The 23,213-nt window shown below is 44.0% G+C and overlaps 1 protein-coding gene across 1 annotated transcript in view; it reads left to right on the forward strand.

Moving 5' to 3' along the window:
• LOC130483428 (hormonally up-regulated neu tumor-associated kinase homolog A-like) overlaps nt 1-22,204 on the forward strand; it is a 104,655-nt gene extending 82,451 nt beyond the window's left edge. The window contains exon 10 of the mRNA XM_056856187.1: nt 22,049-22,204. Coding sequence (XP_056712165.1) covers nt 22,049-22,204 — 156 coding nt within the window. The remainder of the gene's footprint in view (nt 1-22,048) is intronic.
• Nucleotides 22,205-23,213: the final 1,009 nt, after the last annotated feature.

The following is a 23,213-nucleotide window of genomic DNA, read 5'->3' on the forward strand; positions in this document are numbered from 1 at the left end:
AATCAAAAGAGTTATTCTTCAGTACTACTGGCTTTGATTATTCCCCTGCAGTCCCTGACATAGATGGTTGCTGTAAAATATCTCACGAAGAGAAGGTGTGACTGAAGCCGACTGAAAATGTATTCCCGAGCCTCTGGGGAACACTTGACTAAAATGATGAGGAGTGGGAATTAAAACATTTGAAAGACATTTGTCTGGGATGATTTAAATACATACTTGGCCATATTTCCTGGCAGTCATATTTGTGAAGCAGTTATTGCTTTTGGTTTGGTATCATAATTTTTTTTAAATCCCCAGAAGCTTAATTTTAAAAATAGGATCACATTTCCATTCAACATTCAAAGATACATGAAGGAATTTGACCACCAGCGTGTTAATAATACTTGTAAATCTGATGCTTATTCCCAAACATCGTTTTCGGGCTATGCATGAGTAGGTACAGTGAACCATTCACAACACATCTGCATCTGATGGTCCCTGATCCACATAGAAATGCATGCAGCTGCTGTGGCTGTGTGTGTATAGTATGGGTGTGCATTCAGAAAGTAACTAAAACAACAAAACTGAGCATGCCCTGTTAGCTAACAAGGAGCCAGAGTGGTGCAGTGGTTAAGAGCAGTGGTTTGGTGATCCGGAGGTTTGATTCGCCACTCCTCCACATGAATGGCGAGTGCTAATCTGGTGAACTAGATTTGTTTCCCCATTCCTCCACATGAAGCCAGCTGGGTGACACTGGGCTAGTCACAGCTCTCTTAGAGCCCTCTCAGCCCCACCTACCTCACAGGGTGTCTCTTGTGGGGAGGGGAAGGGAAGGTGATTGTAAGCCGGGCTGATTCTTCTTTAAGTGGTAGAGAAAGTTGGCATATAAAAACCAACTCTTCTTCTTCAAATATCAGAAGGGTAGCTAATCTGAATAATTTTTTCCTAGCTTTTGGAACCAAACTGATGGGGCTAGTTGTTTTTCTGGCCATTATACAATGTTAGCCACAGCACTATGCTTGTGCTGTGTATAAGTTTCTGTTTCCTCAGAATAGCCAGGAGGATGGAGGGGACAGAGAAGGTGGAGATATGTTCTTGACAGCTTAAGTATAGAATACATAGTCACTGTGTGCCCCTCACGGGTCTTCCTAGATGTCAACCAGACAAGTGCTAACATTTTCCATGCCCCAAACTGAATTCCCAGGTACATGGGACCACAATTAACATTCAAATCACAGCATACGAGGAGAGGGACTTAAGCCCCCATGCATTTCCTGATCTTAAATAGCTATTTGCCCTTTTGGAGAAACTTATATGCACTGAAGGGCTACATAGGGTTGCCAGGTCCCTCCTGGCCACTGCTGGGAGATGAGCTGGGGCAGGGTTGCCAGATCCAGGTTGGAAAACCTCTGGAGATTTGGGGATGGAGCCTGGGGAGGACAGGGACCTCAGTGAGGTACAATGCCAAAGAGTCCACCCTCCACAACATCCATTTTCTCCAGGGGAACTGATCTTTGTAGTTGGCAGATGAGCTATATTTCCAGGGGATCCCCAGGTTTCACCTGGAGGTTGGAATCCCTAGCTACATATGTAATCAGCTACACACAGACGAGCCCGATGCAAATCCCCCCCCCCCATGCCCCACAACCTCGCTGTCACCTGCAAGCTTTGGGGTGTGGCGGCTGGCGAGTCAGGGGCACATAGTGGCTTAGAGTGAGTGGCCTGGCGAGGCTGCTGCCCCACCTGCTGAGATTGCCCCCCATCCAGCCTCCCAGCCAGCTGCAGAAGAACTCCCGGGGTGACGTCACATCCTGATGTTTACTAGGCAGACTGTGTACTAATTTTACTAGGCAAGCTGTGTTCTAATTTTACTGACCTTGGAAGGATGGAAGGCTGAGTCAACCTTGAGCCAGCTACATGAAGCCAACTTCTGTCGGGATCGAACTCAGGTCATGAGTAGAGCATGGACTGCAGTACTGCAGCTTACCATTCTGTGCCATGGGGCTCCTATACAAATCATGTATACATGACTATACACTGGGAGCTGCTAGATTCTGGGGCGGGGGGAGATACTGATAAGCATATGGATACCCTCCTGTATGTTTTTCTCCTGCAGAGCAACAGCTGCTCCAGAAAAAAAGAAACTGAACAGGGGAAATGACAGGGTGTGAAAGGGTTAACCCCCACCTGTGTGGAGACGCTGTGGCCAGTGCCGGATTTACGTATAAGCTAAACAAGCTATAGCTTAGGGCCCCGCTCTCTTGGGCCCCCAAAAAAAATTTAAAGGAAAAAAAACTGGATGTAAATTTCCAAAATATAAGATAAAAAACAAATAAAATAAAACCTACATACACCAACAGTGTTTTGGGTTGTGTGCAAATGGCTTTAGATACCTACTAGGTCCATAAATGATTTTATAGCATATATTCAACAACAAAAAACAGTGACAATTTGTTGTTGACAAAGGACAGCTGGACATATAAAGAGCCCCATTACCTTCAATAGCTTAGGGCCTCATCAAACCTAAATCCGGCCCTGGCTGTGGCTCAGTGGAAGAGCATCTGCTTGGCTTGCAGAAGGTCCCAGGTTCAATCCCTGACATCTCCAGTTAAAAGGGCCAGGCAGTAGGTGATGTGAAAGAGACCCTGGAGAGCTGCTGCTAGTCTGAGAGACAATGCTGACTTTGATAGACCCATGGTCTGATTCAGTGTAAGGCAGTTTCATGAGTTCCAGCACTGAACCCAGTCAAGGGCTCTGTAGCTGCAATTTACACTATTACAAAAAAGGAGGGGGAGGGAGAGGTCATTCATTTCATGGATCTCCTGATATCTCATCTAGTGCAAACAGATGTGATGAAGGTACGTGTGTCCAAATCTCTGATTCTGATCAGTGACACATTTGGAAAGGGGGAAAGGGGATTTAACCTGTTGATCTCTTCTCAGTTTCAATGACTGAGATGGAGCTTCTGTGCTGTTATTGACACTTTAAGGGGGGGGTTGAGGGTGTGTTTTTTTTTTAAAAAAGGATATAGGTTGCTGGTTGATCTATAACAGATCTTGCTCATGCTAAAATATGGGTAGATTTACTTCTCAACCTGTATTCATGTAATATGAAGTACTCTAACAATGCCATTCTAAGCAAAGTTATACCTTTCCTTAATTAGGAAAACAGAGGAACCATTTAAAGAATGTCAGTGATTGATGTGATTTGATTTATTAATTTATATGCTGCTTTCTTAATGTGTGGCTTATGAAACATAAATATTGAGTCATAATCTATGATTGGAGAGGGGCTGTAGCTCAGTAGAAGGGTCTTTGTTTTGCACACAGAAGGACCTAGGTTCAATCCCCAGCATCTCCAGTTAAAAGGATCAGGTAGCAGGTGATGTGAAAGACCTCCACATGAGACCCTGGAAGGCTGCTGCCAGTCTGAGCAGACAATACTGATCGTGATGTACCAATGGTTTGATTCAGCATAAAGTAGCTTCATGAAAATTCTGTTCTTCTGTAGTGGATCCTTCCTCAAAACAAGGAGCCCTCTGCTGGTGAAGGGTTCCTAGGACAAAGCCAAGGCTTGTTGTATCAGAGGAAGGCTCTGCCATTAGCAGGACAGAATTATGTTGGATTCACAGGTACCACTCAGGGATACACCTGAAGTTCATGGTAGAGTTGTCTGTTCATGGAAGGGTTCACCCCATTCATAAATAAAATCGTCCACTAACAAAAGACATATGAAAAGAGAAAAAGTCCTCCAATGAATGGGATATTCCTTCATGAGTGGCAGAGCACTTTTGGATCCAACCATTATAAACAAATAATATAATACAATAGAGCATAAAATGCCAAATATCAGTATTATATATACTGCAATAAAAAGTAACCATCTCATATAAACCATATCTGTAAAGCATAGCAAATGTCTTTGCATTTCTTTCTAGAGCTGAGTACAAGGTAAGTCTGGGTAACAGATTCCACCTCCCCTCCCCCCTCCATTTCTCAGATGGAAAATATTCTCAGCAGGGTGTTCCTATGTGAAATGATCTGATAGATAGGAAAAGGAGGGCTGATATGGAGAAAGAAGCAGGAGCCTAATTCAGCAACAATTATAAAACAGTTGGAATATATTGTGACATTTCTCCAGAAATTTCAGCATTGCATGCAAAATATACACACCTATGCATACACAATGTAGGTAGGTGGGTTGATAAAACAGAAATTACTTTAGCAAGAGAAATATATGTGCCAGATCAGCATGAGTAGATAATGTAAGGCCTACAGGGTATATCCAACTCACCAAGGCTTGGCATGCAGAAGGTCCCAGGTTCATTCCTGGGCATCTCCAGTTAAAGAGACTAGGCAAGTAGGTGATGTGAAAGACCTCTACCTGAGACCCTGGAGAGCTGCTGCTAGTCTGAGTAGACAATGCTGACTGTGATGGACCAAGGGTCTGATTCAGTATGAAGCAACTTCATGTGTTCATGTGTTCAAGGCCTTTCCCTCAAAAAGCTATCCCCTCGCAAACATTAGCCTGTGGTTGAATCATCACTTGGAGGCCAAAAGGAAAAGTCTTGGTGGACTGAATATGTTGCTTTCCTCTGATTTAACCACTTCAAAAGTATATTATTTTAAAAACACATACAAAAAAGTTACTCAAAATTTGGGATCCATCAGTTCACAGACACATAATTATAACCATCCTATATGAAAGTGTTTAAAAACCATTTTCTTGTCATTAGTATGAACCAGTTGGGAATGACTTATTAGAAGAACTGAATCGACATTTCTTCTCATCTTGACAACACATGGATGGGAAATATTTGCTATATTTTCCACAAAATAACCAACTCTTGGTTCCTGGGGGGGGGGAGAAAGATGTAGTCAGCCAGCAATCTTACATTAAAACAAAAATAGTTGAAAGATTTCAATCTATAGTCTAGAGTTGTAAAAAAAAGGGGGGGCTTTTTTGGCAAATTTCAGGCTTGGGTTTTTTTGACCTGATTTTTTTTGTAAACCCAAAATAAGCCAAATACCCATACCAGTAAATATGGGTATTCGACTTATTTTTGGGTTTCCTGAAAAACTCATGTTATGAGAAGGCTTGCTTTCTCCCGCCTGGAGCCTGGCAACCACACCAGGACACGTGCTGCAGCCACCTTGGACTCAGTGCCCAACCCACACGCCATTGGGAAAGGCACCGCATTTAAGCAGTAGTCATGGGGAAACCTCGGGTAGGGAAACCTTTCTAACACAGCAAGAGAGAATTCATTTTCCTGGGCCAGAGGAAGACTCCATCGCTGCCATGTAATAAAAAGCAAGCCGGCATGTAGACAGCGCGCCTCACCCCTTTCCATTTAATTAACGACCCCTTCGGAGAATCCTCCCGATAACAGCAATCACACCTCCAGAGCCTGAATGAAGCAGATGGATGACTTCTGCATTCCTTTGTCTGCCTCCCCGATAATCCTGTCAACGACCTCTCCCGCTTCTCCTGGAATGTGCCTTGTCAATAGTCATTGCTAAATCACCCCATGCCCCACCCTGGCAGCTGACCATTAGGGTCATTATCTCCTTTGCTCACACAGGGAACCACCTGGGTAATCCAATCAACCCCCACCCCCTGAGAGAGTATAACTGGGGTCTCCTTAGTCCATACGCTATCTTAGGTCTTCCCCTTGCATACTTGCTGTTACTCTGTCAGTCTGGGCAGCAATGCCAGACCACCCAGCTCTCCAGCCTCGCTGGTTAAGCCACGGGGAGCCCCCCTACCCCCTTCCCCCTCCTTTAGCCACACAGAACCTCGGAAGTCCGCTCCAGGATCAGGTGCAGTATCACCCCCCCTCAAGGAACCTGCCACATTGGCGGACGTCTCCATGCTACCACCTTTATTTCTTAAGCTCTGACTGTGTGATGTGTATGTGTAATTTTGTATGCGTGCGCAAACATATAATTTGAGTAAAATTCTTTTAAACTTAATTCCATTGCTTCTGCCTCATTTTCTGGTCATGGTATGGATTCTGATAGACAAAGGTTGCATCCTGCTTAAGTTATGTCTAGTGCCGGTTACTGAATGCTAATTCCCCCATATAATAATTCATAACCGGGCATTTTGGTTAGCACTCAGCCCATTATAGTCAATGGGGATTTTTTTCAAAGCTCCTGGGGGAGCATTTTTGGAGGTAGAGTCCCCAAATTTGCTGTATGGCTGCAAGGGACCAGCCTTCAACAGTCATTAAAGTTTGGTGAACTTTGGGACAGGGGTCCAGTTTTATGGGCCCGCAAAGAGGTTGCCCCCATCCCCCAGGCATTTGCGAGCTGAGCTGTCCATGAGGTTCAAAAGTTCAGCATTGCCCAGGACTGGTGGAAAGAGGTGATTCCAGGCTGGCGCCTCAAAGCCTGGGGTCTGCCTTCATTTCTGGGTCACTTTGCATGATGTCCATGCAAATGAGCTTCCAAACAGAGGGAAAGGGCTTAAATGCAAGAGAAATAAGGCACAGAAAACATTCCTTTTGGTGGCAAATGATATCCTGTGAGCAGTCCTTTATTGTGGTCAAGAAAAATCAGATTCTAAGAGATGGTCACCGTGCGGGGAAACGAAGCCTCTACTCGGGGCGACGTTCAGTTTCAGAGCAGGTTTTCGGGGGGTGAGATCGGAGCCAGCCAAAGTCTCAACCACAGGGGTTGTCTGAAGGAGATTGCTCATCCACGTGGATGAAGAAATCTCCTTCGGAAGCCTGGTGGTGTCAGCAGCTGTTGAAGCTTGCTCTTTTTATTTGGAGGGTATATTCCTCCAGATGGGACTAGATGAGCCCTGTCTTTTAATGACTCTTCTGCTTGCAGACTAGTCTTCTGTTGGGTGATATACTGGAAAGTTGATTAGACCAAGTTGGCTCCAATTGCACGATCCCCACCTCAAAAGGGCCCCAGCTATGGGGCCCTAACAAAACCAGTAAAAAAAGGGGGGGGAGAAAGCACAGAGCTATGCCTTTGAGCAAAGGCAAATAGCCGAATCCGAAAAGTCAAATATCTATTCGGCTTTGGCTTTATCCCCAGGTTTTGGAATTCGGTCAACCCAAATCCCAAAATTTACCAAAACGGCTAATTTCAGGTTTATTTTCAGTTTGAGTTTATTGTTATGCACAACTCTACTGTAGACATTCAAGTTTGAGACTAAAGGTATCTAGAGACTAGAGCTTTTCTACAGGTGTCATTTCAGCATAAACTAGAATTTTTAAAAATATAAGGTGGAAATCCCATTATACAAAAATGTTCATGATCCCATGTGGTTAACTGAGATTTCCATTCAGATTTTCATTTATTAATACCTGAATGCCCTAGAAGAAATATGCTTATATTTGACTTTATTTATTAATTATTAATTAAATAATTATTGACTTTATTTATTAATTAAAGAGGTATGGGGCATTTTCCAGAGTAAAATACAATTATGGTTTTCCATACAATATAATATTATGCACTTTGGTCAATATTCTTCAGGGGAACAGATAGTTGGGTAATGAAGCGTCAATCTGGGTTAAATGAGAAAGGACCAATTATGTTTGTCATAATTATATATCTTTGTCTATACTGATAAACTATGTTGTAACATGGGTCAGCATTCTTCATTGAGGTCCTAAACTGAAAAGTGGTTAGCATATTCCTATATGTTAAAGTCCTCCAGATTTGTCTCTGTGTGAGAAGTTTTAAATACTTGAGTGTCAGCGAGGGCATGCAGTCGAGCCCTGAATAGCCCCCACCTTTTCTTCCCATGGGAAAGTCTCTTCAGCTTGGGAGAGAGGTGCGATACCTTAGAGGCCCCCCTTGGATCCCCATTTCAAAATAACTTCCCTGTTGTAAATTCTACTCTGATCTCAAGGTGTGAATTCACCAGAATCCACTCTATCTGTGGAGTGATCTCTGATGTTTTGCATTTCAAAGCGTTTACGTGTAAACATTCTAGTGTGTGCACCCTATAAAACGGACTTCCACATGTATTGTCTCATGCTAACCTTAAGTTCCTTTAGACTTCTGTATGCATTATTTTTGGGAATAAAGCCTTTTAAAACTCTGCAAACGTCTGGAGTAAAGTGGATAATTCCTGAGATGCAACAAAGTATCAGAGTCTGACATTGAGTCTGTAATGGGAACTCCCTGACCCTGGCTAGTATTTGGGTGGGAGACTCCAAGGAATACCAGGGTCATGACGTGAAGGCAGGCAACGCTTAACCAGCTCCCAATGTCTCTTGCCTTGAAAACCCTACAAGATTGCCATAAGTCAGCTGTGACTTGACAGCAAAAAAATAAAATACAAAAATAAAGTGAACTATGGCCAGATTTCTATTAGTATTTTCTGGTCTTCTGGATAGAGGGGCAAGAATGAGAAGTTTGTACAGGTCGTTAGTGTTCTGTGGGCCTATATGGGAAGAAGAAAGTGGAATTTACAAACTATTGGACAAAGCTGGAAAACTGGAACATTCTTCAGTGTAGCCATGTCACTGATTAGATGCAAGAAGAGCATTTTTTTAAAAACAGTACTGAACTGGAATCCAGTGTTAAGGCCTGATTCAGCTGCTCTTTGCATCCATTCCACTTCTTCCCACACACACTACTCATAGGGTTGCACATCTCCAGGTGGGGCCTGGTGGTCTCCCAGTATTACAACTGATTTCCAGACTACAGTACTCCTGGAGAAAATGACTATTTTGCAGGGTAGAATCTCTGACATTATAGCCCTTTTGCCACAGGAATGCCCCCTTGAGCGGCGGTGGGGCTGCACCATCTATTTTGGTGGCGCAACCTCGCTTTGTTCAATGGGGCCTTTCCCCCCTTTTCCTGGAATTTTATTTTTTTAAGGGTTTTTTGTGTCCGCAGCTAGGGCTGTCGATTCGGTTCAGCCCAAACTGGAAAACAGCCGAATTTCCCCTGATTCGGCAGTTTTTAGTTCGGGACGAACCGAACTCAAAAATGGCAGGAAACCGGGGGAGCCGAATTCAGCGAGTTCGCGAATAAATTTGGCAAATTCGGGGCGTCAGTAAGCAGCATAACCGTCAGTAAGCAGCATTCACCTCCCCCGGCCAATCGGTGGCCAAGCTGGGTGGTCTTCTGGCCAATCAGTCAGGATTGAGTACTGGAGGAATCAACTGCTGCGCGGCCCGGCCGGGGAGAGAGAGAGAGTGAGAGAAATCCTCGTGGGGGGGTGCTTGTGCACATTCGCTCCTTTCCGTGGCTGCAGGGGGTGCATTTTTGGGGGTAGAGACCCCAAACTTTCAGCGGAGCTTCAGATGAGCCTTCTTAAGAGACCCCCCCCCCAAGTTTTGTAAACATTGGGTCAGGGGGTCCCGAGATATGGGCTCCACCCCTTTTCCCTCCCCCCTTTTCCATTTCCGTGGCTGCAGGGGGCGTTTTTTGGGGGTGCAGCCCCCAAACTTTCAGCATAGCTTCAGACGAGCCTTCTTAAGAAACCCCCAAGTTTTGTAAAGATGGGTTCAGTGGGGGCAGAAATATGGGCTCCCCCTTTTCTCTTTCCGTGGCTGCAGGGGGTGCATTTTTGGGGGTGCAGCCCCCAAACATTCAGCATAGCTTCAGACAAGCCTTCTTAAGAGACCCCCCAAGTTTTGTAAACATTGGGTCAGGGGGTCCCGAGATATAGGCTTTCCCCTTTTCCCTATTGGGATGAATGGATCACCCGATCTTGTATGCATCTCCAGAGCGGCAAATCCAAGGCAAACCTCCCGTGCTTAAATAGAATCATATTGGATTACCCAGTCCTCCTCCCAGCCCCTCCTGATGGAACAGAAGACAGCCACAGTAAGACCTCTTTGGGGGCTTTAATCTATAATTTTTCTCCTGTGTGTGTGTGTGGGGAGGGAGCAGTTTCTGTGGGTTGGGGGGAAAGCCAAAGGGGGCTTTCACCTGTTCTTCCTGAGTTGTGTGTGCCCCCTTGAGTCTCTCTCTCCCTGGTTTGAGGGGGGGCTTCAGTTGTGTGTCCTCAGGTTTTCCCTCATTCATACGACGGTTAGGTCTATTTTGATGCTTGCTCAAAACTGGTTTTCAAATGGTGACTTAAAGAATGCATTTGCCTGGTCCCGAGTCCCATGCAAAAGGGGAAATTCCACCCCTCCTGCTCGTTATGCATAGCTAGCTGCCTCTGTCCCTTTCCATGGTTTGCAAACTCCCAGGTGTCAGGTGTTGCTTTGCATGTTTGCAAAGGTGTTGCTTTGTAGTTGTGTTGCTTTGCAGTGTTGCTTTGCAGTTGTGTGGCTTTGCAAACTTCTTAGCACCTGCCCTGCCCTTTGCATGTTTGCAGTTGTGTTTCTTTGCAGTGTTGCTTTGCAGTTGTGTTGCTTTGCAAACTTCTTAGCACCTGCCCTGCCCTTTGCCTGTTTGCAAAGGTGTTGCTTTGCAGTTGTGTTGCTTTGCAGAGTTGCTTTGCAGTTGTGTTGCTTTGCAAACTTCTTCGCACCTGCCCTGCCCTTGCTCTCATCAGCTGTTTGTCGGGGCTGGGAGCTTTGTGCGTGGGTGGCAAGCTCTGCTCAGAGATGCACATTAAGTGTGGGAGGACCCCTTTCAGGGCCCAAATCTCAGCCCCCCCCCCTGACCCAATCTTTACAAAACTTGGTTGGTCTTGAAGTTCCGCTGAAAGTTTGGGACCTCTACCCCCAAAAATGCCCCCCCTGGAGCCACGGAAAGGCGCGGTTGTGTTTGTAATGGCTTTATTCGGCCGAATTTTTTTCCCGAACTTTGAATTTGTGCTGAATTGCATGGACCCGAGGCGGGGGAGTTCAGACTTCGGCATATCCCGAATCCAGACGGGCCGAATACCGAATTTTTTTTTTTCAACAGCCCTATCCGCAGCAGCCGGGAAGCTTCTGAGAGGAGGCACCACAGCTTCACTGCTCCCGGCCGCCACGGATCTACCCTCCTCTTCAGGATTGCACTCAAAGTTTCCATAGTTAATCAAACCATAAAGTCAGGACTATCTTATGTAGTAGGACAGAATAATTCATAACATTATTGCATTTTTTAAAACAATAAACTATGACTAAATAGAATGAGAATCGTTGGGTTTGGGACTTTTCTTTGTACCTCCTAGAAGATTGAAACTGGGGCCATGGAGTCAGAAGACTAACACACCACTTTTTTAAAAAAAGGACTTATTACCAGGTTCCTTAAATAAAATGAGACATATGGTAAAAAAAATGGTTAAAAAATATCCTGAGGAACTGGCCAACTTCTTTTTATAATAGGAACCTTTTTTATTGTTCATCCTTCTCTGCAAATACACTGAGAAAAAGCCACAGTGGTATTATATTCCCCACACAAACATTAACATTTAAAGCAGCTAAAGTTTACTTCAGTTAAAAATTTATTTAATGGTTCTTTTTGAGAGAAAGACACACCCAGTTTGACCTTTACCCCTAAAGATATCATCTTTATATCTCTATGAGCATACATTTTAAAAATCATTGAGGGTGGGTAGGTCTGTTGTTAGTTTTTGCCTTTTGTTAATTATGGAAGGAAAAAATCATTTTTCCCATTGTTCCACACATTTTGCAGTTTTGCATTACCAACCTCATAGCCCCTTGAACCACACATGATACTCGTCTGCTTCAAATACAAAACAGGCCATTATGGAATCTCAAACACTATTCTGCACATCCTACCACTGACCACAACAGAGCGGTAGTTTGCCAGTGACACAAGAAAAGAGAACAAAATAAAAGATTTTCCTCATTCCTGTCTGTCCCCATCTCTGTCTGCAACAAAACTAACCCCAGAGCTATTATTTATAGTTATGAGGTGAGAGCTGAAATCTAGCAGTCTGGTGAGAAGAAGAAAAAACGCCTTCATCCTTGTTACAGATATTTGAACAACAGTTATCCATTTCTGTGCAGTAGGAGTTATTTAATCAAATGCAGTACTTTTTCAGCAGTGAGGAAGACATGACATTTTACCTGCACATAATGACATATACCTGTCCTAGACACCCCAATGAACATGATAGCATTTTGTTCCAAGTAGGTGCCAGCTATTTGCTGACAGATAGTTTTCAGGTTGTTCGTATACAGCAAGTAGCAAACTCTCTGAGATGTAGGATGTAAAAGTACCTAATGATACGAAATGTTTGAGCCTTGGTCCAGAGCCCCATACATGCTCTAATGCAGGGGTGTCGAACTCAATTGTTACAAGGGCCGGATATGACATAAAAGTCACTTGGTTGGGCCAGGCCATGCCTTGCCAGCCCAGATCAAGAGTTGGGGGTGGGTGGCTGCCTCAGCTGGTTCGTGGGCCGGTTAAGAGCTCTCAAGGGGCCGGATCCGGCCCTCGGGCCTTATGTTTGACATCCCTGCTATAATGTATTCACAGAGCTCCCCCAATCAAGTTGATTGCTGTGCTATTAGGGATCTGGTCCCCCCCCCCCCGAAATAATTATAAGAATGAAGGAGCTCCCATAAAATTAGAAACCATTGAATGCACAAACAGGAACTGCAGGAATCATCCAATTTTTTCTCCACATTTAAAATTCTTCCCCATGAGCTAAAAAAAAGTTTCATGGCCATTTTGCTTCTGAAACCACTTCATCTTTCATCAAAACAAGACCAACACCTTTAAAACATCAGAAAGCAACAAATGAATCAGCAGAAGGCACAGCAACGACGTTTGGAAATTCTAATCACCAACACAGATCGAAAAAGAACATTTTTAGCGGCCTTCAGGAGGATAACCAAAGAAACAACATTTATTTCCCAAGGGGAAAGGTATTATATAACTCCAGGAGCACTACAGAAAAGACCCTACTTCTTAGGGAAGTCAGTCTTGCTCCATGAAATATGGAACACAAAATATTTACCAACTCTTCTTGGTAAATCTGAAGAAGAGTTGGTTTGTATATGCTAACTTTCTCTACTACTTACATACTATTCCTGACTGGAAAGGACAAAAGTCTTTTGGAGGCCAGGAAAGGGCTGCGCCAGCATAAGTGGCATGGCCAGCAATGGCCGTGCCACTTATGCCATCTAGGTTGGCACGGTTGCCAGAGTGGGGACCCAGCCGCCGGTCTCCTGGTGCTGCTGTGGCAGCGCCACCCAGGGAAAGTGGCTGGGCCTTCCGCCAGTGTCCCACTGATGTAAAGCCCCACGCTGGTGTCCCAGTGTCAGATTCTAGGACTCCGTTGCCTCTCAGGAATCATCAACTTTACTCCAGACGTTAGCAGAGAGTTAAAGTAGAATTTATTTGAAAGGAAGGGTACAGTAATCTATGAAACACAACGTTACAATGGCGCAAAATCATTTGGAGGGCATTCTTATAGAGTACACAAGCTAGAAATGTTTACAAAAGCTTTGAAATGCAAAACATTAGAGGTTCCCCAACACCAAGAGAGAGAATTCACACCTTAAGATCAGAGCAGGATTACAGTCAGGAAGTCACTTTGAAATGGAGATTTCTCGAGCCTTTGGCCGTTGCCCCTTCCTTCCTTCTCACGGGAAGGAGAGGTGAAAAGAAAGTCACCTCGCTATCCAGGGTTCAATTGCATGCCCTCGCTGACACCCAGGGGGTGTTCCTGGGGAGTGCAGGAGGGTGGAGCTGCCACTAGACAGCTTCCTATCCCCTTTTGCCCCAGGTAGCCAATGGGAAGAACAGTGTTGCTGCGCCAGCTTTTTGCTGGCGCAGCCTCACTGTTCTCAATGGGGCAAAATGCCCTATTTAAAAAATTAAAAAAGCCTCCGAAAGGCTTTTTAAATCATTTTGGCAGCCAGGGAACAGCTTTGGAGGTGCCACGGCAGCGCCTTGGCCATGCCATCCCCAGCCGCCAAAGGCTTGGGAATGGGCTGCCCAGAAAGAATCAAACTGGGTTACAATCACCTTCCCTTCCCTTCCCCTCCCCTGAGAGGTAGGTTGGGCTGAGACAGCTCTAAGAGAGCTGTGACTAGCCCAAGGTCACCCAGCTGGCTTCACGTGTAGGAGTGGGGAAACCAACCTGGTTCACCATATAGAGGAGTGGGGAATCAAACCCGGTTCTCCAGATTAGAGTCCACCACTCCAAACCACCACTCTTAACCACTACACCATGCTGGCTCTCCATTGGGAAGATTTGTATAGAAGGAAACACTTGCGGAGCCACTTAAGACTGAGGCTACTTAGAGATTTAAACTAGCACCTTGAATTGAACCCATAAATACACTGGTGAAGTATAAGTATGCTGGCTTGAACCTGTTAAGTAATCAGAACTGACATTTTATATTAACTAAAGTTTCTGGGCCTCCTTCAAGGCCAGGTAGAGAGCACTGCAGTGATCTATTTTGAAAATCACCAAAGTTTGGATGACAGTGGCAGGCCAAATCTCTATCTACCAGTACCCAGTATGTCAGTTAAAGTTGATTAAAATACATACTTTTTCTCCCTCTCCCATAATACTAGAACGCAGGGTCATCTGCTGAAGCAGGGGGGTGAGAGATTCAAAACAGATAAAAGGAAGTATTTTTTTCACACAACACATAGTTAAATTGTGGAACTCCCTGCCCGAGGATGGGGTGATGGCTGCCAGCTTGGAGGGCTTTAACAGGGGAGAGGACATATTCATGAAGGAAAGGGGCATGGCTATTAGTTAGAATGGATACTAGTCATGCTGCATACCTATTCTCTCTACTATCAGAGGAGCATGCCTATTAACTTAGGTGCTGTGGAACACAGGCAGGATGGTGCTGCTGCAGTTGTCTTGTTTGTGGGCTTCCTAGAGGCACCTGGTTGGCCACTGTGTGAACAGACTGCTGGACTTGATAGGCCTTGGTCTGATCCAGCAGGGCCTTTCTTATGTTCTTATACTGTGTGTTTTTGTGATTTTTGCTGCTAATGTTCTTATCAGAAGGGAAGGTGGCATGGTATCGCCCGATCTTGTCAGATCTCAGAAGCTAAGTGGGTTGGTACTTGTATGGGAGACCACCAAGTAAGGCTCTGGAGAGGATGGCAAAAAGGGCCTTTGCTTCTCAGTGGTCTTGAGAGCCCTTTGATGGGGTCACTGTAACTAAGTTGCAACTTGGCAACACTTACATATGTCCAAATTCAAATTAAAAAACCTTTATTGGCATAATATACATATGTCAATAATGTTTCTGTGATACTGATGCTTCTTGTTGGGTTGTTGAATTGTTGATGTTTTGTTATTTAATTGCTGCTTATTGTGTTGATGTTATGACTGTTGGTTGCTTTGAGGGTCTTTTGTGGAGAAAATATTTTAATAAACAAATTATGGATTTGCAGAATGAATATTACTTAATTGCATTTCTTACAAGAACAAAATGAAATATCTTCAAGTATTTGTAAAGTATATGGAATCAAAACTTGCTCAGATAAAGGGGGGGTAGGATTATTGAGGAAAATATTGTTAAACTGGATTGTTTGTTTAAACCTTTTGGGAAATGGCAATAAAATTTGAAGCTATATGAAAGGCAAATACTTTTGTATTATTTGACCCAAAGGTCACTACTTGCTTCTATTTTTCTATATTGCTCTGACTCATACTTGTATACCAATCAAAAGTGCTAACCTGTTTGTGTACGGAAAAGAGGTTGGATCCTGACTAGCATTTCTGCAGGTGCAAGGTACTCATGGGAGTGCAATTTTCTTGCCTTCCTCCCTTCTACAGCAGCCTGAGAAGTCCCCTCAGGGACCACCCCAGGAAGAGTGTGGTGTAGTGATTAGAGTGTTGATTCTCTAAGAGAATCAAAGATGGTGAGGGGTCTGGAGACCAAGTCCTATGAGGAAAGGTTGAAGGAGCTCAGAATGTTTAGCCTGAAGAGGAGAAGACTGAGAGGGGATATGATAGCCATGTTCAAGTACTTGAGGGGCTGTGATATAGAGGATGGTGCCGAGTTGTTTTCTGTTACCCAAGAAGGTCGGACCAGAACGAATGGGTTGAAATTAAATCCAAAGAGTTTCCCTCTAGACATTAGGAAGAATTTTCTAACATTTAGAGCGGTTCCTCAGTGGGACAGGCTTCCTTGGGAGGTGGTAAGTCCTCCTTCCATGGAGGTTTTTAAGAAGAGGTTAGATGGCCATCTGTCAGCAATGCTGATTATGTGACCTTAGGCAGATGATGACAGGGAGGGCACCTAGGCCATCTTCTGGTCACTGGGGGTGTGTGGGGGAGGTAGTTGTGAATTTCCTGCATTGTGCAGGGGGTTGGACTTGATGATCCTGGTGGTCCCTTCCAACTCTATGATTCTATGATTCTGGTTCAGATCCCCACTCAATCATGGAAGCTTGCTTGATGACCTTGGGTCAGCCACATATTCTTAGCCTAACCCACACCACAAGGTTATTGTAAATATAAAATGGAAGAGAGGAGAATGATGTAAGCGACACTGGGTCCTTATTAGGGAGGATAGTGGGATATAAACGAAGTAAATAAACAAAATTAATTTTGGGGAACATTTTGGATGGCCAAAGAAGGAAAATGGTACTCCTGGGAGCCCAAGTCCTTGCACCTGAGGAAACGCTAGTCAGGATCCAAGCCTACAGTTTAACATCATTTTAAAATGACCAAATACATATTACGTTGTTTTTGACCCCATCATTTGTTTCTTGGATCCATAGTAGGAGAGGTTGTCCAGCAGGTATGTGGGTCATAGGCCATGAGATGATAACCAGTAACTGGAATTGAGTCCAGTGGAGTGACTGCAGGATGGGTGTGATGTGCAAGTTCTGCCAGGCAGCTGCTAATAACTGGACTGCCACATTCTGTACCAATTGGAGTTTCTGAGTTGACTTCAAGGGAAGACCAATGTAGAGTGCATCACAGTAGTCTAGCCTTGAAGTAATCATTGCATGGATCCACATGGCCAGATCAGCCAGGTCAAGGTAAGGGGTGTAACTACTAGGCTAGGTGAAGCTGATAGCATTGGCTTGTTTCTCCAGGAGTAATGATGGGTCAGTATACCTCCTACTCTCTTCACTGAATCAGAGTGTCAGCTGGACCTATCTAAAGTGGGGGGCACCGTGTGCTCAAGACCTCCAAGACCTCAGCCTTCCATGTGGTTAAAATGTGCTTGTACCACACCGTTTGCTGCATAACCATGTGGTTTGTGAATAGCCACATATCAAAAACACTGTACTCTCTAGTCTACAGTTTACTTAGCATGATAGTTAGTCCATTCTGAAACATAGTTGAGAGTGTAAGGGCTGGTTTATGGCATTTGATCCCATCAGAGTTTTGCCTTGTAGCCCCTTCATGCTGGCTTCCATCCATGCTGGCACAGTTGCATTGTTATACAAAAACAAAACACCATTTGCCACTCTGTCCATCGAGATGAGCTTGAATCAGTGTTTTACATACATTAACAGACTCTCCAAATACTGTAGCTGTGACTTCTTGAAAAAAGCCATCTGCACTGGACTCCGCATGTGGTGCACAGCTTTCCCGCAAATGGCTCAGCCCTGTGAGCAGCATAGTCAAAAATCAACTAAAAACTGCAGCAGTCACAGGCTCAGTTAGACATGTGAAGATGCTTTTGACGCTGGAGACAATGTGAAGGAAGCACAATTCCTTAATCCTACTGTAAATCATTCATTTACGCAAGCTACGCTCACAACCTAAATGTTACACCGAGAGGTAACTTGCTCAAACTAATCTACTGCAATTGACTTTTCAATCAAGTGATATGATATTTAGCACTGATCTGTCGAGGGTGGTAAATGGAGGTATCATAAATATCTGACTTTATCATCTGCTGACTCATAATCCAGATATATATCATGTGTTGCATGTTCCCAGATAAGGCAGGTCAGGTTGCAGCATGAATCTCATCACTCTTCTGTAGGCCCAGGAGTTCCCCCTACTGGTATGAGTGCACTAAAGGCTAAGGATTTTTATGAAGGTACACCAGAAGGAACATTTTGAATGTGAAACTCCTGACAATTGCATATTTGTGCTTGCCTTTGATTTGTTGCTTTAAGAAGTTAGTGTTGCTGCGCCAAATGATGCCGAATCTTTCTGTCCCTTTTCCAATTGTGTACTCTTCTTAAATCAAACAAAATAAAATTGATATTATCTAATGCTAAAACGGTAAGATGCATTGACTCAATACAGAAGCCACAGCCTTCCGTTTGCAAAATCTGAGCAAGGCTGTTAACAATAGGACATTTTGGAGGCCACTAATTCATTGAGTCAACAACTTGGAAGTGACTTGATGGTACATAATACGCACAAACAATGATGAAACATTATTTATCAGTAATATTAAGGCAATATCAACTGAAATAATGTTGGATTGGATTGAATGTAATTTAAATTTTTTACAGATGGGGGGAGCTTGAAACTGTAGATGGGAGGTAACACTTTAATCACCTTCTTATCAGAACTCCATACCATTCAATACTGGTTAACTGTTACACAATAAGGATAGTAAGAATGCTGTGTTTTTCTCAACATTTCAATATATTTTAGGGCACATCCGATCTAGAGTGAGGTAGGTAAGATCACCCGACTCTCCACACTCCAGAAGATAATACAGTGTTCCCCCAATAATGATGTTTGCCTTAGATGAAAGTCACACAAAAGACATCTAGCTCATTAGCACCAAAGAAGCTGACATGAAGTCCAAAAAGGTACACTAAAAATTTACTATGAAATGTCCTCTCCCCCAAGTAAGCTGTAAACCCCCCACCAAATTAAAAAAACACACACACAAACTTCCCCCCAGGAATTTTCAAGATCAAACACATGTACATTCTCTATCTAAAACAGCAGAGAAGTTTTCAACCTGTGTTGGGGGGGTTTATAACACACATTGTACAAAACTGGGAATGCCTTAGGAAATTTTTTATCACCCGTATTTTTGGCTTTGCTTATGTCTTCCTCCCTGATATTTGATGGTGCAATCTTTATTTGTTAGCTTATCAATACTATCAGCCACTTACTGACAACACTGTTGATTATTAAGCTCTTAGCTGCTTGCAAATCATGAGACTCAAGTTCTGCAACACTTGTATGAATCAACTGCAAAGCAAACAAACAAAACCCCGCAGCTGTAAAAAACAAATGATTGGTTGAAGGAAAACTGTAAAACCTGTGTCCTCAAGCAGCTTATTCATTTGCTAATTGAATGGAGATTAATTAGCTTCCAATGACTTCACAGGTTTTCCCTTGTCGACATTAAAAGCCACAATCCAAACAAAGGAAAATTAATAAATTTCAGTGGCAGCAATGAATAAGAGAGGAGGAATAATATTTTTCTGCCTGACGCACACGCAAGCATGCATGTATGCATGCACAAAAAAACCCATTTGTTCAGTAAGAGGATATATATCACCATCTTGTGGACACAAAAGTGCTTACATGCTTAACAACCATTCAGTCTATTTCCAAAAAAACAGGCAGATTGCCACATTTGAGTAAAAATGTGGAATAAAGAGTTCGAATCTAACAAATTCAGTTTGTGAAAGTGTAGTGCTGCTATGGTTGAATGTTTAGGGAGGGGTAAACCCTCTCTGATTTCATAGCAACCAAACATTTTGCTTTGAAAATATTAAAAACAAGATACATTTGTGTGTGTGTGTGTGTGTGTGTGTGCGCGCGCGCGCTAAGTGCTATGAAGGCGCTTCCGACTCATGGCAACCCTATGTGCTAGGCCAGGTCGTCTCGGGTTACTGCCGGCTACTGGTCTTGAGAGCAGGCTGTTATCTCAGGAATGCAGGAATCCGGGGGAGTCCCGCCAGGAGCTGCAAACCAGAATAAAGTCGGCGTGCAGAGGGGAAGTCAAAAGTCCGGTCCAAGGGTCAGAAGTCCGTTTATCAAAGTCTAGGAGCGTCAGCAACAAAAGTCAGAGATCCTTTTGCAACAATTGCTTTCGCAACGTCTGTCTGTTCCAAGCCTGGTTTTAAGCTGTTTCTGTTTGCCTTCGTTCTCATCCTCAGACAACTCACAGTCTTGGATCCGTCTCCTTAGTGCCTGTAGGCGCGCACTTCTCCTTTTACTTTGCAACTCCATTCTTCCTTTTTGCCTGTGCTGTTGTTGAATGGCTTCAGGTGAGCTGGGTGGGTCCTGCTTCTGTGGAGTTATAGCTGCATCTGGTTGTGCCGAAGGAGGTGATTCTGTGTTTACTTCCAACTCCTCAGCAGGGCTGGTTTTTACTCCTACCTGTTGTCCTTCGCCCTGCCCTGCATTCTCAGCTGTCTGAGGTGCAATGCCCGTTATTTCTCCCTGCTCAGGCTCTTCCTCTGATGATGTTTCGCCTGTTGAAGCCTGGGCCATGACACCCTATGAATTAATGTCCTTCAAAACATGCTATCGTTAACAGCCTTGCTCAGGTCTTGCAAACTGAGGGCCGTGGCTTCCTTTATAGAGTCAATCCATCTCATGTTGGGTCTTTCTTTTTTCCTGCTGCCTTCAACTTTCTCTAGTATTATTGTCTTTTCCAGTGACTCTTGACTTCTTATAATGTGACCAAAGTACAATAGCCTCAGTTTAGTCATTTTAGCTTCTAAGGACAGTTCAGGCTTGATTTCAGCTAGAACCTCTTATTTGTTTGTTTTTTGGCGGTCCACGGTATCTGTAACACTCTCTTCCAACACCATACTTCAAAGGAATCAACTTTCTTCCTGTTAGTTTTATTCACTGTCCAGCTTTCACACCCATACATAATAATAGGAAATACTATGCATGAATTAACTTGATCTTGGTTGCCAGTGACACATCCTTACACTTAAGAATCTTTTCTAGATCCTTCATGGCTGCCCTTCCCAGTCTCAATCTCCTTCTGATTTCTTGGTTGCAGCCTCCCTTTTGGTTGATGATGGAGCCAAGGAATAGAAAGTCTTGAACAATTTTAATTTCCTTGTTGTCCACCTTCAAGCTGAGTCAAACTCCAGTAGTCAAAACAAGATATAGTTGTAGCTAGAGCAGGTTTGGCCATGAACTCGTGATGAAGCTGCAAGAACATCCTATAGGACACTTATGAAAGCCTATGAGGTGGCAATGAAGGCTACGAAGCAAAACTGTTATGCAGCCTCCATTGCTCCATTAGCTCTCACCTGACACAATTGTTTAGAATAATTAGGTCATTGACGTTCCTATCGGAGGGATTGCCAAATTCCAATTCGGTTATCAGCTGTGAGGCTTTTGTGAGCTATTTTGCGGATAAAATCTTGTCACTCCGCCATGACCTCCCTGCTAAAATTGATACGGTTAATGAACTAGAAGCCCCTTGCATGTCTTCAGGTCCAACTCTGGACCACTTCAGTCGGCTCTCCCAGGCTGATGTTGACAGGATCCTGAGGGCTGTGAGGCTTACCACATGTCTCCTGGACCAGTGTCCATTCTGGCTGGTCATGGGACAGAGACAGTTCTGGTCACCCTCACAGACGATCTTCACCAACAGCTGGATCGAGGCGGGTCAAGATTTTGATTTTACTGGACCTTTCAGCAGCCTTCAACACAGTTGATTATGATCTTTTGGACCACTGCCTCACCAACATCGGAATCCAGGTCACAGCCCTTCAAGGGCTGCACTCCTTTCCATGGTCCTCCATGGAAGAGAGAGTGGTGCTATTGTGGTCCTTTTTTAACACCCCTGTAAGTAGTAGAGTCTAAGACTTCTCTGTCTATCTGTTGTAAGATTCAAGGAATGGATTTGGAATATTCCCACAATCTTAAGCCTGTTTTGACAGCCTCTCTAAGGACACAATCCAGCCAAGCAGAATCACATTTCTTAAACATGCTTCACTTTGGATCATGCTTTTTATTTCTACTGCGACCTTCCATCATCCATAGTATTCCCATTGAATTTAGCAAGAAGTGCTTCTGAGTAGTCATAGAACTAGGTTGTACAACCCCTTCATTCCAGTGGAAGCAATAAGATTGCCAAAGTGCCTGTTGAAGAATAAGTGGGGACATGGATAAAGGAGAGACCATATAGAGAGCAGAGACACCACCACCACACTGTGGCCAGTTTGGTCTCCTCCTGACAGCTGCCAGGATGAGAGTTCAGGAGGAGACCAAACTGGCCACGGTATGGTGTTGTTGTCTCTCCTCTCTACATGGTCTCCTCTCTACATGGCCTTTCTCCATGTCCCCACAGCTTACCAATCCTCCTGTTCCTGCGGTCATGGCTATTTCAAGGTGGGAACCACCTGAGAACAACACCTACTGGGTTATGGCCTTGCTCACTTTCCTGGAACATGGGACAGGTGCCACACCAGAGAACATTGCTCAGAAGACACAGGTGGCATGTTGAAGAGCTACATGTAGCCCCTGAGCCCCTGAGCATCACTGTTCTAAATGGAGGGAAACTGAACTGGACTTCCATATAAAACTGTATGATCAAGCTATAGTTTGTAGCCACCTTGGGCATTTTGGAAAGGTGGGAGACATATTTTAAATTAGTACATAACTAGTTAACTAACAAGGTAGATTCCAGTAACTGTACCGTGCTGTTACTGTAGGGCCCAAATCCAAAAATTATGTCTGGCTAATGTTAACAGCTTACAGTATTCTCTTGCCTATAAATGGAGTTGTTTGCAGTTCGAGGGGGAAGAGGCTCTGCTGATTGCCCCGAAAGAATCTGCAGCAAAGAGAAAGGAGTAAGTGACTTATTCGGTAGTACTGTCTTTTTCTCCAAATGGTATCTTTGCATTGAACAGCATGCTGGTTTAATGATTAAGGTGTTTACCACAACAGGAAAAATGACAACGTGTAGCACTCTAGCTCATTAACCAACAACTTAATATGGAGTTAGGAATCCAGCTTCTCAACTACAGCTTCAACAAAACACTTATGTTGTCATCTATCACGGGTTGGTTATGCATGGCTGGTTTGTCTTACGATTCTCTCACAAATGTCTCATGCAGGGCTTTTTTGTGACAGTGTACTCACTAGTACTGACTATTGGCATCTCTTGTTTGGGGGGGGGGGTCTCTCCCATGTCCTGATCCTTGCATGCTGGCCTGTTCCATTTAGCCAGAGAAAGAGAGAGAGGACCCTCAGGAACAGCCTAGTTGGGATCTGCAGTGGGAGGGGAGAAATGGTGGAAATTTGTACAACCTTATATGTGTGTCTTGGAGGCTTTTTTCTTTTTAACAACAACGACAACAACAAAAAGCACTGGCCTCATGAAAACAAACTAATTATGGTTTGTGGTGTATCTTCCTATTCCTTTGGGACAAGTGGGATGTAACGTGCATATGCATTTGTGTTGTGGATGGGGAATTTTTTCTTCTTTCCTGGCTGGCAGGTGCAGATGGGCG

This window comes from Euleptes europaea, chromosome 10 (assembly GCF_029931775.1).
Source record: "Euleptes europaea isolate rEulEur1 chromosome 10, rEulEur1.hap1, whole genome shotgun sequence".
In the NCBI taxonomy this organism is placed as follows: Eukaryota; Metazoa; Chordata; class Lepidosauria; order Squamata; family Sphaerodactylidae; genus Euleptes; species Euleptes europaea.